This window comes from Chenopodium quinoa, unplaced genomic scaffold, assembly GCF_001683475.1.
Source record: "Chenopodium quinoa cultivar QQ74 unplaced genomic scaffold, ASM168347v1, whole genome shotgun sequence".
In the NCBI taxonomy this organism is placed as follows: Eukaryota; Viridiplantae; Streptophyta; class Magnoliopsida; order Caryophyllales; family Amaranthaceae; genus Chenopodium; species Chenopodium quinoa.
The window spans coordinates 6,310,135-6,327,260 of NW_018742738.1; the positions used below are offsets into that span (position 1 = coordinate 6,310,135).

General features: G+C 34.9%; 1 protein-coding gene across 1 annotated transcript; it reads right to left on the reverse strand.

The window, feature by feature from the left end:
* Nucleotides 1-256: 256 nt before the first annotated feature.
* On the reverse strand, nucleotides 257-16,205 carry LOC110724167 (mitochondrial uncoupling protein 1-like). The gene is made up of 9 exons (XM_021903569.1): nucleotides 15,926-16,205; nucleotides 15,068-15,283; nucleotides 14,902-14,980; nucleotides 14,613-14,746; nucleotides 14,429-14,527; nucleotides 14,247-14,351; nucleotides 3,393-3,470; nucleotides 1,497-1,583; nucleotides 257-818 (listed from the first exon to the last, which is right to left on the reverse strand). Exons 1-9 carry the CDS (start codon nucleotides 16,007-16,009, stop codon nucleotides 783-785), a joined length of 918 nt encoding a protein of 305 aa, XP_021759261.1. The 5' UTR covers nucleotides 16,010-16,205; the 3' UTR covers nucleotides 257-782.
* Between the last annotated feature and the right edge of the window lie 921 nt (nucleotides 16,206-17,126).

Here is a 17,126-nt window from a genome sequence, read left to right on the forward strand (position 1 = left end):
TAATATCATTATTAAAAAAAAAATTTAAAAAAAAATCCATAATATCAACCTATAATACGAAAAATAATTTCCTTAATCATAGCTGAAGATATTAATAATTTAAGTTTTAAATATATCCCAAAATTTATATTTGCCTTTAAAAAATGCATTAGATTTGTTCGAATATTCTAAATTGTCTCGATTTTTGTGTGATTAAGATTATTAAGAGTTGGCCGAAATTTTTTTTTTTTTTTTTGAAACAAAGAAACAAAAAAAAAATAATAATAATAATCATCGAATTGGAATGGTATAAAGTAATTACAAGCTCACTTGGTACCAAATTTAACTTGAATGCTAGAGCTTCACTTAGAAAGTTCAGAAATCTGAACACAGATCAACTCAAGCGCTTATATCATGGGAAACTGGATAAGCCAAGACTACCTAGTCAATTTCCAAGAAAATTGACCTTCGTCAACGTCATATCATAAATAACTATAAAGCAGAAGTAAATTGCTTTATAAATAATGAAATTTATTGATAGTGCTATGAGTCGAAATACAAGGCTTTTAGGCCTACGAAGGTATAAATTAAATGCTTTTATCAGGGAAGAGGATGGGAGATGACAAAATCCCCATCAAATTTGGACCTGTAACTGTGTTCAAGCTCTTACGATTCGGCACCAGTTCGCCTCTGTTTGTATGCCATACATGACGAATATAGCAACACTTTACAAACTGCTACAAGGCTTTATTTTCAATGATCAGTTTCCACAGATTTCAAAAAAGAATGTATTCAAATCTTCATCAAGAAGATTCCAAATTCCTCACAAACTTCTTTGCCTGCCAAATATGAAGACATATTCAGCACCTAATTATGCAAGAAAATTATTTCCAAGTTTTATTACTAGGCGGAAATCTGACAATAAGCTTTTACCACCCTCTCCCCACCCCCTCCCATTTGAAGTTAAATTTATTTTTTTATTTTTTTATTTATAATAATGCCAACATTGGGTAGTCCAGTATTTCTGTGTAACAGAATGCATTTTTCAGTTTAGTCAAAAGAAAGGAAATACTACGTATATAGATACAAAGTTCTACAGGTTGAAATGTTGTGGTCAATACCAAAATCAAACATATTTCGAAACAATAAAATTTCATCCCCACAACATGTTAAGCCTTAGGACACCCTTCTATCTTTGTGGCAAAAGCACCAATTAAATAGCATAAGTTTTATTGCAGAGAGGTCTATTTAGTTCTTAGATTTTTTAAGCTGACATAATTCCCAACAAACCTAATTTAACTAAGGTTAGTCTTTTTACTAATCATATGATAAGTGTCAAGCATACAGGAAATAAACATTGATCATAAAGAAGTAGAGATCTGTACAGAGAGCAAAAGGTTAACAAAGAGAGCAATGTACAATTAGACTACCTTTCAGTTCAATCCCCAAAGTCAAAGTTGAAGATTTGGTCAACGAATACTTAAGATATAGGATAGTTTAAATTCAAGAGGACATACCTGTTCCAGAGTCAAAAACATAATGACATTCCAAGATCCAAGGCGTCCAAAGTTAGGAACAAAGCCCTTGTAAAATGCAAGAGGACCCTGCATAATAAAGAAGGATAGCTCATGGACTAAACAAAATTTACTGTGTTAACTTTCAAACATCTCACATTTTGCAAAAAGAATAACGATACAAAAGAAAAATTGCTTAGCAATCTAATCAACTAAACAGAAGGTAGCAAGTTACCATGTGACGTTGGGGCATCTTGCCTCAATCAAGTTTTGAACTAAATCTATCCTCATACTTTCCATGTTGATGTATGAAGCCAATGGAGACACTTTGTATAAATTAAACATATAGTTAGACTGGTTAATCCATTACTCTGATGCACTTGGGAGAGTTGAGTTGATAGAGAATCGGCATAAAGATGACATGGTGAAATGGTTATAAAGATAGAACATTCATTACTCGTCTATTGAAGGATAGTACATGACAAGAAAAAGGTGTCACGGCTTTCCAACAATAACTCAGAGACCAGAATTTTAAAAATAAAAACAAATAAATAAAAGTGGATTAAATACTGGACCAACAATACTACTAGACGGGACCAGAAAGTATTAAACCAGTTCATGATCAGAAAAAGTTATAATTTTTTCCGTTTCTTCAATGAAGGTTGTCATTTATTTGGCATGTTTATAGACTTAATTGCTGCTTGAATACAATTAGTATTAAAGACTGTTTATTTTATTGACGGAATCATGGAGGCTTATATTTTTCACGTTTTAGTGACTTGTAATTAAGTAATAACAAAAAAATTTGTACATCTTTATAAACAAAGGTGAGGAACAGACAATAAAAAAGGGTTAAAAGTTATCAGAAGTACATTTTCTTCCCTATATGCAGTCTCAGATATAATCTCAATCACGATAACAGTTACAGAACCATTTCGAGGGCAATGAAGGTGGTATGCAGTCATCACGGTGTAACAGGCACTGTAAGATCAATGTTGCCAAGTTTAATATTGTACGATCAAAAGAGGCAAAATAGGAAGATTTAGACCAGATCAGAACCCAAAAATTTGAAATAAGGAATGAAGACCTTGACAAAGCTTCAGCTATTTGGAGAAAACAATCCGGTCCAGTCCAGTCCAGTCATTAAAGTTTTCAGGTCTGGTTGTGGTTTCAACAGGCCTAACAAGGCGATCAGATGTGCAATTTGAGCAATACACGAGACAAGGTCATTTGAAATTTGGCCAAAAGATATGGTCATTTGAAATAGGCGATGACCCACAAAACCTAGACTGCTACTAGATCAAAGAAAAACGTTGTCTGGGGTAGTCATATTTCTAAAACTTCAAGACACTGGTCTTCTTGATTGATTTCAAGTTACTGTGAGTGATAATTGAAGCATGATTTTGCTTGATGCCCAATGCACCAACACGACTTAAGGTAATTTATTTTGTAATTTATCATAAGCCATTCGTGCAATATGGTGACTCCGCTGTAGGGGAGCTTCACTGTGTTGTAATTTGTAATTGGTTCAAAGGACAATGAATATTCAGCCAAGGTTAGTTCTCTTGCAACATTCTGTTGACAGTGGAAATAATTTTTGTTTAATTATTATATTTAATCCACAGTATAATCACATGTTTGATCTTGAATTATTGTTGTTATACTGTTAATGTTAGTTCTTGAAATAGGTGGCTTTGTGCATCAAACCTCAATTTAAGTTCATATTCCCTTTCTATTATTCACTTAAGACCAAGTATGAGAATTACTTGACACAATTTTTTCATGTTTGTTGAATACACAAGGTTTACCATGCTAGTCTGTTCTATCTTCAACAGTATGGTCATCAATGAGAGAGAGAGAGAGAGAGAGAGAGAGAGAGAGAGATGAATAACAACTTACATCATTCTTTAAGGTCTTGATAAAGCAATCAAGTGTACTCTTGTATGCAGAAGAATCTCCCATCATTCTGGATTTAACCTAAAACAGAAATATCAAGCATTTATATATAAATAGACATCTTTCCAAACAGGGGTAGAATATATATTAATCAAATTCCTCTCTTAGTTAGCAAGCTCCTTTAGATAGCATCTATAAAACACTTATATGAGTTATATCTTTTTTAACATCATCATGAATGTACCTTTTCTTGTTATGAGAATGAGGATGATATTAAAAATCTTAACCCATTCTTATGAGAAATTGTTCATCAAAAGGTGCTTGTCTTGGTAGTTGCAAATGCAGAATCAATATATACAATTCCAATTAGACTGGGGTTGATTTGAACTCTATACTCATTATATGTGTAAATTTAAAACAAAGAGATTTCATGTGCACATTTTTATCTGAAAATGCTCTTATATGAAAAGAAAATGCACCATTCTTACAACAATTCGTTAGTATCATCTGCAACATTTTTTGAATTGAAAAAGTGACTTATCATAAGAGTAGTTGACTTTTTTGAAACACATGTAATATTGGCACAAGAGGGAAGAAAAAAAAAACACTAAAACAAAAAATGTTAGTATGTTACACTATGTACTTGTTATGGAAAAGATAAATAGAAAACAATATAAATAAATAAAAATAAAATAGTAAGAATAAGAAATTTGGAGAAGAATTGATAATAGATTAATGTGGTGAGAGAAGAACGATGACACATAGAGTGACACATGGCGCACATGTTGCACCCAATCATATTGAAGGAAGGGTGACACATGGCGTTAGCATGTTGTCCCTATGAGTTTTAATGATATTATAGATTATTATTAAGGTAAGCCTTTAGCCCTCATTCCTTACCTTTAAGGGTCATGGGTATGAGGGCTTGTGATACTACAAGGGTTTTGTTGTAAGAGTTCAGTGGGTAGAAAATTGGGTTTTAAAATTATGTCGGAAAGTTAACCTGTAAAGTAACACCGCCACCATCCTCATCTCTTTGTTATTATGATTTCACCTCAAAGTAATTAGTATATATATGAATGTTTTATAAGTCATTCTTTTTCACAGTCTAATTTGACAATCTAAAACTACATAGGATGATATAAAAAGTAATTTTTTCCATTTTTTTCTTTTTTTCAAATTTTTAGGGTCAGTAGTTTTTGGGAGGGTTTTGGTGGATTTCCAGTGGTGGTGGGTTTCGGGATGGTTAGAAGATGTTACGAGATAGTTTTAGGTGGATGGAGGATGTTTGAGGGTGATTAAAGGGAGATTTTGGGTTTGTTGGAGGGTGGCGCAGGATGGCTGGTGTTGGAGGTAGTTAGGGATAGGTCGTTGGTACGGTAGGTGGTGAGGTTTCCGGTGGAGTGGATCATGTAGCTTAGGTGGTGGTGTGCTGGTGTGTTATGGTGATCATTATTATGGTGAAGACAGCCGGTGGTCTAGGGAAATTAGGTAATCAAAGGGGTAAAGGGAAAAGATTAAATTGGACAAACAAACAACATAAAAAGCAATTAGGGTAGTTGACTGCCTTTCTCTTTCCAAACAACCCAAAACAAATGCCCCTAAAAGTATAATAAAACATTCTAAATAACAACAGTTCTCGAACTCTTAGTCACCATCTTCTCCTTATTCACTCCATCAAAGGGTTGTGTTAAGAAATCTAACCATAAACCTAATCAAATTCAACAATTCAATCTTTCCAGTAATAGATTTTGTTGTCACAAACCAGTAAAACTCTCCAAGTGTCACATCTAACACCAGCAAACATTATTATGAACTGCAACCAACATAAAAGCATATAACTCAATGATTCGGCTAACTATAGTTGAAAAACAATATGAAGAATTTCACAACACCTAGAAGAGGCACAAGCATGATCAGATTTCATCTAGTAGACTAATATTCCAGCGACTCTTTGAATGCAAGTAACATACTTAATTAAGCACAAGACACATCGCAAAATCATCATAAATGATCTCAAGTAACCAAACATGTGTAATTTTAGTAATATGTTTACTTGAAATACATGTATTATTGATCATAGTTAAACATTTTAATTGCTCATTTTATCATATTTGTTGGATCTTAAGATCCTAAGATCTGATCCTAATAAGATTGCCCACTATAGGCCCACACTGACGGGCCTAACGAAGCTTAAGCTTGATTTGTATAGTTTAGATCATTTTAAAACCATTAGTTCCCATTCTTCTTAGCAAACAATTAATTTACAGAAAAAATAGTTTTTTAAATAACACACTTTACTTTTCACTATTTTTGTGAGCTAGTATCATTTTTAAACTTTTTTTCGAATACTTCATATTACCTTAAAAAGGGACTCTCTCTTTCTCTCTCTCTCTCTCTCTCTCTCTCTCTCTCTCTCTCTCTCTCTCTCTCTCTCGCTTCATTTTCTATTTTTCTCCTTCACCTAAATTTTGCGCAAGCACATACGTGATTAAGTTGACCCATGTCTCAAATAGGTTCACCCCTCATTACCGCCTTATAGCCTTATTACAGTGCCACTCACAATCCTTCTTTGCATATAATTTCAATATTTTGGCTTTAAACTATAATAAGATAAATAGATCTCTCTCAAATTCAATTATTAGCTACAAAGCTTACCATCAAAAAGAAAAATTAGAAGTCTTCAATTCTTCATGATGGTACACACCAATCTTCTACATATAGAACTAGAAGGGCATGAAGTAAGGAGCCCAATAGAGACTAATTCCCTAAACATCATGGATGCCCCCTATATTGTGTATCCACCACGCTTCCAATGAAGTGGTACAAGAGCCACGTTATATATAAGGCATGGCAACAAAAAATAATGACGTAGCTTTTCAATACTCCAAACTCAAAAGGAAAAACTGACAAGAATATTACGACCTTTCAGCGGTCTTCCATACATATAATGACCTTTTAAATATCCCGAAATATTACGACCTTTGACCCCGATCTTCCATAAATAGGATGTAACCGATTGGTGACTTGCTAAAAAGGTTAAGTGTGACACGTGTCACTTTGTAATTGGTCAGATACTTTTTTTAAAAATTTTACAATTTTCTTATATTAAAAAATGAATTTAATAAAAAAAATTAATTTGAATAATTAAAAAAAATGATTTTAATTAAAAAAAATCCCTTAGCCCCTACCTATGTTACTCGGACACGGCATTTTTGCCGTTATACCCGGGTCGATACCACCCGACACGAATCCGAGTATGAAATCCGGTCCGGACACGCCACTTGGCTCTCGAGTATAGCAAGGTTATCTTGTAAAGGTTTTCCAGGGAGGAACATAGGAAGAAACTGAAGAAGGGAAGCTTATAGAGAGGAAAGCAGAAAACACTGGCTGAAGCCCTTGGAAGAAGATGAAGGACTTTCTTTTTATTTTTTTACCTTTATTTGAAAAACTTTGTGGTTTCCCAAGAGTGTACAGTACAATTCTTATTTTATTTTAAAAAAAATAAAATAAAAAAATAAATAAAAACTTTGTGGTTTCTCAAGAGTGTACTGTACATTTAATTTTTTTAAAAAACTTTGTGGTTTCACAAGGTATTTTTTTTTTTTTTTGGTATTGTACAGAGATAGTAAAAATGTTTTTTTTTAAGGATAATAAGGCTTTGTGTAATCATTCCTCTTTGTTTTACTCCGTAATTATTAACAAGCTTCCCTGAGATTTTAAACTTAGTTAAACAATAAGGTGTATGTTGTATGTATCAGTTTATGTAATCAATTTTAATGATTATGTTCAACTTTGTTGTACTAATTATCCGACTTTTTTTTCTTAAAATAATTATTGTCGTATCCATACCCGAGTCCAAAGTTAAGACGGTGTCCCCGTGTCCTAAATTTTTGAAAATGACATATCAAACACTCGGATCCGTACCAATATCGGATACCCGTACCCGTGTCAATGTAACATAGGCCCCTACTGCCCCCCGCACCCCCGTGAAACACCCAACAACCACCACCCCTGTGAAACCCACAATGGCTTCCAGCCCCCACCCACCCTCGTGAAACCCCCATCGTATCTCCCGCTTGCTCGTCCTCTATCCATTGATGCAAGCAAGTATATAGTGTCGAGGGTCGAAAATGAAAGGGTTAGGTAGAATGTTAGATAAAGTGGTCAAAAGTCGATTTCGATGGCGGTGAGATTTAGATGAAGTGGGTAGGTTTCCTGTTAAAGGTTGGTCGGAATTTCAGATTCGCCAACCACTTACTGCTCCTAGAACACCATAATAAAATGTGGTAGCTAAAAGGAAGAATAAAACCATTCTTAACATGACGAGATCCAGGTTGAAAAATAAAAAGATGCCAAAATAAATTTGTGTAGAAGAAATTGCCTATTCAGTTTAATTGTCAAATCGTTCACTAATAAAGAGTACGCCTCAAGATTTTTAGAATGGATGGAAGCCAAGTGTGTGATATCTTCGAGTAATTGGTTTATTTGCTTTAGAACAACTTCATGATCGAAATAAAAAAACTACATTTCATCGGATATGACAAAAAATCTAAGGTTTACAAATTGTTTAATCCAAGTGCCAGCAAGACAATGATTAGTAAAGATGTAGAATTTTATGAAGAAGCAATATGGGATTGGAGTATAGAAGAGGAAGAATCCTTTAACTTTCTTCCTCATATTTCATCACCGTCATTACATTCGAGTGGAGATTTGTTTGGTTTAAGTAAAGCACCAAAGAAATATGGAAGTTGATTTGGGTATTTTATACCTGGCCAAGTGGCCCAATCGGAGCCTACCACGTGTCGCTGGAAGAGGCGCCGTCTTGGACCTTCCAAGATGGTGACACGTGTCATCACCCTTGATTTGGGGTGTTTGATGATCCAAAGTGGACCATTAGGAGAGCGACACCTGTCCCACTAAGAGACGCCCAAATGGCCTCTTAGGATGAGTGACACGTGTCACTCAGATATCGCTTCTGAAATGGCGGCCTTCAAAGGCCCAAACTTTGAGGCGCCGTTTTGCGGCGTGTCCTAATCCCTAGGTCATCAAACCCTAGGGAGGGCACACTTCCCCAAAAGACCCTATAAATAGGAACAATTCCCTCATTTATGGGACAATTACGGAACACGAGACAACACGTCACATCTGCATTTATTACACGGCTGTCGTTCTCAAGAAACAAACAGCACAATACCCGAGCTTGGAATCCGAGCAGAAGATGTACTTAAAAGCAAAGTTCTCGAACGAGCATTCGGCACTCCTAGTTCTAGATTCAGCCGTCCTCGGTGACCGACTGATCGCTAACCTAGGCCGTGCCGGGTGCGTTTGGGAAATCATTTTGATAAAGAAAAAATGCAAAGAATTAAGTAAAAAGAGATCAAGCGGTTACCTTAGAAGAAGGTAGCGAGAGTCGTCGGTCTTGGGCGCTTGTCGAAGCAGGCGAACTAAGGGGGCCGACTGCTGGATGCTCTGGAAGGTCAAAGTCTTTAAAAGTCAAAAGATTCAAGATTCTCTTGAAGATTCACGCAAGTGTGAATCCAAGAGGAAGTCAAACCCTTCTATTTATAGGGGGGTGAAACCTTAGGGTTAAAACCCTAGATTCTCCAAACAGTAGAAAGTAATAATTCGGCCAATCAGACACCTGTCACAACCGTCATGTGCCAAGCACATGACCCCTGTGAGGGGCAAATGATTTGGGTATTTTATACTCGGCCAAGTGGCCCAATCGGAGCCTGCCACGTGTCGCTAGAAGAGGCGCCGCCTTGGACCTTCCAAGATGGTGACACATGTCCACCCTTGATTTGGGGTGTTTGATGATCCAAAGTGGTCCATTAGGAGAGCGACACCTGTCCCACTAAGAGACGCCCAAATGGCCTCTTAGGATGAGTGACACGTGTCACTCAGATATCGCTTCAAAGGCCCAAACTTTGAGGCGTCGTTTTACGGCGTGCCCTAATCCCTAGGTCATCAAACCCTAGGGAGGGCACACTTCCCCAAAAGACCCTATAAATAGGGACAATTCCCTCATTTATGGGACAATTACGGAACACGAGATAACACGTCACATCTGCATTTATTACAGAGCTGTCGTTCTCAAGAAACAAACAGCACAATACCCGAGCTTGGAATCCCCAATAACTTTATTTCCGCACGTTTTACTCCGAATACTTTACTAACTTAATCTTCGGAGGCGGACCACCGACCAACCGGCGGTTCATTTTGGTTGGATCCAGTCTTAGTGTCATAACTCTCCCGAGGGACAAAAAAACCCTGAAACAGATGTCTTTCGAATTTTTATGAAGTTACATAAAGGATAGAAGCTAATGCTTTGTTATTTTTCTTATTCAATGATACTGAACCAATGAGTTTTAATGAAGCAAAGGATCAAAGAGAATGGATTAAAGCAATGAATGAAGAGACTCATGCTATCAAAGAAAAACAGCACCTAGGATGAGCAACAAGTCCAAATGGAAAGAGGGCAATATGAGTCAAATGGGTTTTCAAAATCAAGAGGAATGCCAAAGGTGTTGTAGAAAAGTACAAAGCAAGGCTTGTTGCTAAAGGTTAAAGGTTATGAGGAGGTATTTGCCCCAGTTGCTTGACTAGAGGCAGTAAGGTTGCTAATTTCAATGAAAGATTCATTAAATGGATGTAAAATCTGCGTTTCTAAACAGATTTCTAGAGGTTGAGGTTTAGAACAACCAAAAAGGATATGTTATCAATGGACAAGAAAGTAAAGTTCTTAAATTAAAAAGGGCTTTATATGGGTTAAAGCAAGCACCTTGAGCATGGAATAGTAAGCTCTATAAATACTTACTAGAAAACGAATTTTCAAGGTGCATTCATGAGTATGCACTTTATGTGAAGAAGAAAAACAATGATGTTTTCTATGTTGCATTTATGTGGATGATCTTATATTCACAGGAGCATTATTGAAATGTTTACAGATTTTAAGAAAAGAATGGCACTTAAATTTGAGATGACAGATATGGGACCCATGCCCTATTATAGGATGTGAGATAAAATTATGGGATGTGGGATAAAGTTATACAAAGTGCTGATGGAATTTTCATCTCACAAGATGCTTATGCAAAGTCGTATTGAAGAAATTCTACATGAGTATGTGACGAATATTAATCCTAACACTCCATTGGAATGTGGGATAAAATTATACAAGAATGATTCATATGAAGAAAAAGTGAATCCAACCTTGTTTAAGAGTTTAGTGAGAAGTTCACGATACTTAACTTGTGACATCTTATTTGCTATTGGACTAGTACGCCGTTTTATGGAGAATCCATCTACTTCTCCTCTGAAAGCGGCAAAAAGAATACTCTGGTACTTAAAAGGTATATTAGATCATGTTACTTCACAAAATCACAAGATTTCAAGAATTCTCTTGCTTAGGCGAAAAACCCTGTAGTTCATAACCGGAAAAAAAATAAATAAATAAATAAATAAATATTGACACAAGATTTCATTATAAGACAATGCGTCAAACCAAGAGAAATTGATTTGTTTGTAAAGTCATTAGATCAAATTACTAACATCTTTACAAGGCCGCTAAAGTTTTAACGATTTTAATAGAAAGCAAAAGTAGACCGGCATTGTGAGAAAAATTTTAAGGGGGAGTGTTATAAAACTTAAAAATAGATTAACTTGACAAATAACTTATTACTCCCTTTGTCCCAAATTACTCGCAACATTTTGACTTTTTGCACTATTCACGCATCTCACTTTGACCATATTATTTAGCTAATATATATCAATGTAATCATGTAAGATATTGTTGTCTCTATTTTAATGTATAGCTTCATAATATAAAATTTTTATAGCTTTTGTAAATATGTAATAAAAGATATCGGGTCAAACATATGCATCGGCAAGCGTGTCAAGTAAAAATGTTGCAAGTAAACTGGGACAAAAGGAGTATATCTAATTCATGAAGAATAAAATTAGGAATGTTATTATTATTAGAGAAGAGAGAAGGAGAAATAATTGATTTTCATTGAAAGGGCTAAAGTAGTAACATTATATAAATGCTAAAAATGCTAATTTATTTTATAGAATACACATATAAGAGATTATAAGAGATATTGTTTAGTACATTTGTTTTCCTCTCTATATTATTGAGTGAAATATTTTTGTATCCACAACGCTTCTAACAAATTGATGCAGACATTTTCAAAAATCAATTCCCGCCGATTTCCGGCAACAAATATATTGGTGTTCGACGCTGATGAAGTTACCCTTGTAGAATACCATATCTTTATTTTCTTTTTCTATTCTATCTCTTCAATATTTGCTCTTCTCCATTTTTTGCTCTTTCCCACCTTTTTTTTAAGGAGTGATCTTTGGTGTAAAAACAAGGTTGCGACAACTTGGTTGGACCGTTTTGTAAATGATTTTCTACTAACCGAATCGAGATTGTCCGTGTCAACAAGGGGTGTTAAAAAAAAAAACCCCACGATTTTGTTTGAATCAAACATTTCAACCCCAAATCAACCCTTAGAAAGTTACATCTATTGTTTCACTCAAAAGTTACTTGCTATTCAAAGATATAGTGAAAGATCTCCCCACTAACGGCTCTAATCCTTTACTATTCTAACATAACTCTCTGTTGATGGCTCTAATCCCTACTATCTTTAAATCAAATTTGCATTGCGATAATCGTGATCCGGCCCGAGATCAATGCATCATACCCATTCCTACGACACTGTAACCATTCCCGTGATCGTAACCGAAACTGCATTTTCGAACCATGTCTCTACCCAGTACCCACCTACAATAACACAAAAGAGGAATTTTTTTCTCCTAATTATTTTTTCAAGTCTTTTTTTTTAAAAAATTATGAAGTAACAAAAGCATGTTGCGCCCTTCTTACTTTGTTAATCACGTGACAACCATCCCTCTTTTTTATTTTTTTATTTTACAAAAAAAATTAAATTTTTTTTTATGCTTACATTTGAGTGTTTTAAGATAAATTATTATAAATAACAATAAAGCGATGAAATTTCTTCAAAAAAGCAATAAATAAAATAATTATCAATTTAATTTGATTTTTTATTTAATTATTAATCCCAAAAAAAAAAAGGTAAAATAAAACAATTAATATTAAAATTTGTCCCTCGTATCCAATAGGTAATGCGCTTTTGCTTTGCGGCTTGGCCCCAAGGACCTTTTGCACCTTGCGCTTTTTAAAACTAAGGTTAGTAGAACGTAAAAGAGAGCAACAACCTAGGCAAAATTAAATTGGTGCTCCCTATATCATATACTCCCTCCATTTTTGTTTAGGTCTTCCTATGAAAAATCTGAGAAGTAAATGATGAAAGAATCAGAGAAGGAACAATTCCTCATTTCATAATTAAAAAAAAAAAAAAAGAAAAAAAAAAAAGCATATTCGAATAAAAAAGAGATTCCACTAAATATTCATATAACGTATCACCAATTGCTAAGTGCAATATTCAAGTGTTGAACCTACATAGCATAAGGGGAGTAAAAAATAAGAGTCAAACTCCAAAAAAATTCAAAAATTCTAAGCCTAAGGTACAATTCCTGAGAGTAAAAAAGACCGTACTTCTTGACAAATTTCCTTGCTTGGTCCATTGTAATCAATCTAGTTTCATGTACAAGAAAAAGTGCTATCCAATGAATAGCTTACTACAACAAAGGTTTGGGCCTCCAAAAGTCTGCAATCTCTTACAAAAGCCCTATTCACCAAGTCACAAGCTAATTTTATATCTTATAGCAACTTTTGGATTCACAATCATTCGTCTTCAGACCATATCACTTGACCAATAATAGCCATGGGTCGTATACATCCTTACCAAAAATAATGCAGAAAATAAGCCTTAATTAATATGTTTCTTCCTGTCAAAATCCCTGAGATACATACAATTGTTTGACATAGAATCTTCATTGCGTGAATTAGAAGTGTTATGAATCAATGCTAGTCCCTGAATGGAAATCTACCATTTCTAGATTTTTGTTTCCCGATGTGAGAAGCACATTCTACAAAAGGGAGGAAGGCCTTTCTATATTTCTGCTTCTTCTCACAATATTTTTTTTAACGGATATGCTTCATCCCACATGAGCATTAAGCAAACCTGATAAAGTTGCTAGTTCTTGCTCACTTTATATTTACTGGAAAACATTAGAATATTGTGAAATCATTAACATTTTAACTTTTATAGTCTTATCCAGTTCCATATTTGGATTAAAAAAATTCACAATAACGCCAGCTGGTACCTTACATTATCTATTTGCTTTTGTGAGAAAACTAGTTAATAATTGTGAAAATATAATGTAGCCCATCTAGAAACAATAGAGCTTGCACAAAGATCCTAAATATTCCTCTTCCAAACCAGAACAGGACACTTTAATTTCTTATATTAATCAGCCAGAAACTAGACAGCTAGTTCCCATCTAACTCATCTCATCCTAAATGGAATTACTTTTTTAGTTCTGAAATGCTACATTCCAAGTCCCTATGTCCGTTGTTTTCCATTCACGGCCAAGTTGGCAATGTACTATTTCTAAAACCAGTTTAACTGTTCTAAGCATATACAAGATTCCTTCAAGACAAATGACTATAAATATTTAACCAATAACCACCGGCAACCATATACATTTCTATAATCAGCTGACCAAAATTGTATTCCAAATTGTCCCTATATTGGGCTAGCATTTTAATATATAGGAGTCCATTCCCAGTCATTGGAGAATTTAGAAACCTATTGAGAGTTTCAGTTAATTAATAGTCAATGTCTAGAAATTAAATCGCACATAATACTGATGGCAGGACCACAACAAAGCTCAAGATATCAGGATTTCTCTGTAGAGTGAAAGACAAACCACATCAACAGGTGAGCCAATGCAGACAGCAACGAATCCAGCTCCAAGACCAGATAGCAAATGGGTGACAACATTGTCAGTGAATCCAGGTATCCTCAAAATGGTCTGCATTAACCAATTATAATTATAAAGACAAGAAAAAATAATCAAGAACCAAAAAGTGAACGAAAAACCTAATTTACCTGCTTCACTTGATCATAACTAGCCAGTTCAGCGGCATTTATGATGGCATTTCGTGCTACATTTGGCCCAAGGCCAGTCCATAAGGCCCTGAGTCCTTCCTGAACGTCCAAAGGATTAACCAACAAGAAGAGAGGGGTTTGTATGAAAACCAACTGTTCTAATGTAGCTCAAATAGGAAGTAACCTGCTTCACAATAGTAGAGTAGGCATTTAATGCTCCAGAATAGCGCCTTGGCACACCGGGTGCCAATTTCCCCTCAGCTTGAAGGCGAACTTTTACAAGGTCAGTTGGATTAGCAATCATGATTCCCAAAGCGCCTGCAAAGAATACCGACATCTTAGCCCCTCAATCTGCTGAACAAACACTAATATAGCATGACAATTATCTTTGGTGTCATCACGCCCTCCAATAAACTCACAGCTTGAGTTATTTTATCCCAGCAAAAACTAATAATTTGTATTAAGTTACATACCGGTGGTAAGTCCAGCAAGTATCTTTTTTGACAGGGGAACATCGCCAATATGGTCTTTACCCACATATAATGTCTTAACCTGTACAAATTGCAACATAAAATTACACTCATTTGATGGATGTGACATGACTTATAAGGTTAATCAGGAAAAACCACTGAAACTTACTGGATCATACAACCCAATCCTTAGACCACCAAACAGGCATTGACGATGCAATCCTGGTACAATTCCTTTCCATAGCGCAGCTAGCCCTTCTTCCCTGCCAATAGTTGCCACTGTACCGAGCATGCCTTTATATTTTGGTAAAGCTGCTGCATCTCCGATTGCTTTCTTCTGAAGCTGCAGCCTGACTTTAGCAGTGTCCAAAGGGATGGTACATACCTACATCACCCACATAAATAAAGTTCGCCATCTAAGAAGTAATGGTTCCAACATATGTGCAAAAAACAATTGTTTGAAGGCCATTCATTAATCGTTCTCATCGTTTACACCCATCATCATGTCACATTTCATTAACCTCAATCTGAATTTTTTACTAATTAGCATAAGATTCTTCATCATTAACATAGATATGTAACGACTATTGTCAACAAATTCATCCATTTTATTTCCAACAGCCTCGATCCTTCTATATATTCATATTTAGAATACTACATACTTCGTATTTATCTATTCTACATGATATATGTTCCTTTTAACAGAATTGAAAAGGTCAACATAAACAAATATTATCAGCAAATAAGGTTAAAAAACAAACCAAATGTCACTATCAAAAAACAGTAGTAATCTGAATAAATCCAAAATCACAACAATTGAAATCCCTTGATAATCATACTTCATTTTTCTCTAATTTCACAACAATTCCATCAAATCAAAAGAATTACGGGATAAAATCCAGACCAAATTTGATTCGAAAAAAATAAAATAAAATCGTCAACACTCAAAATTTAGATAAAATATAAACATCGAATGCATGAATTGAATTCAAAGCATAAATTTCAAGAGTGAGCATTGATTGATCACCTCAGCAAAGCAAGCAGCGAATGCACTGCTAGCAAGCGTGCCAGGGAAGGAGATGTTGGGTTGATCGCCAGTTGGAGCCACCATTGTAGAAAAAGCGGCGGCAATAGAGATTTTAATGGAGAGGAGTTGAGGAAGAAGACTAGGGTTGATTGGAGTTGGAAAGTGAATTCAATGAAAATGAGGCCATTTAGAGTTGGGAGATGAGAGTTACAACAAAGCAGTGATGCTATTCTGCATCAGCAGTAGCGCAACTCCACGTTAGCAGGGATTTTTGAAAGTTATTCCTACTCGCTCAAATTTCTCTTTCTTTTCTCCTCTAAAAGTCTGATCTGAATTTTTCTAATTTAGTCTGATCTGATCTGATTTAATAATTTGACTAAACTTTAACCGCATTTTAATACTAAGCTATAAAAAAAATATTATCAAAATGGAACTTGTTAGATTCGTCTTATTATGAACTTTTTAAATATGTAATTTTTATAAAAAAAAAAAAATAATACGCAATTAAAGATATTTAGCAAAAAGTAAATGATAATCAAAAGTTCTGATCTGAATCTTTCTGATCTGATCTGAATTTATTAAGTAATAAGTATCTGAAATAAGTTGAAGAGAACAAGTCCTAATTTTGATTTTGATTTTTAAAGCACAAAGTTTCATACGTGGTTGTCGCATGGCTAGCCACAATATAATTTTTTTTTTAATTTTTTAATTCTTCCCCTCTCTCTTCTCTATCTTCTCTTTCTCTCTCCTCTTTTAATTTCTTCTTTTCCACTTAGCCACCTGTAGACACCTAAAAATGTCTCCCCAAAACCAAACCCGATGATGAACAACCTTTCGCCGTCATTGTTAGTCCGGTTGAGTATTTAATCTTGGAGTGCTTAAATCCATATTTTCATTTCATAAAACCAACCCAACTCTTATCCCATTTCCCCAAACCATAACTTATTTTCCTCTTTTCGTGCCTTTAAACCCAAAATAATTCATTTCGTGTCCTTTAAAATCATTCATTTCGTGTCCTTTTTATAAAAACGTTTAATCCAGTTTATTTTGGTCCATAATATGGGTCCAATGATTTAATAATTGGATAGGGATTGAAAATAGATTTCCAACGATATATTATAAGCCCAAATCCGAGTTATAACGAATAAGCTATGACCAAAATATTAAACTGAGCCCAAACCGAACCTAAACCCACCTTGCC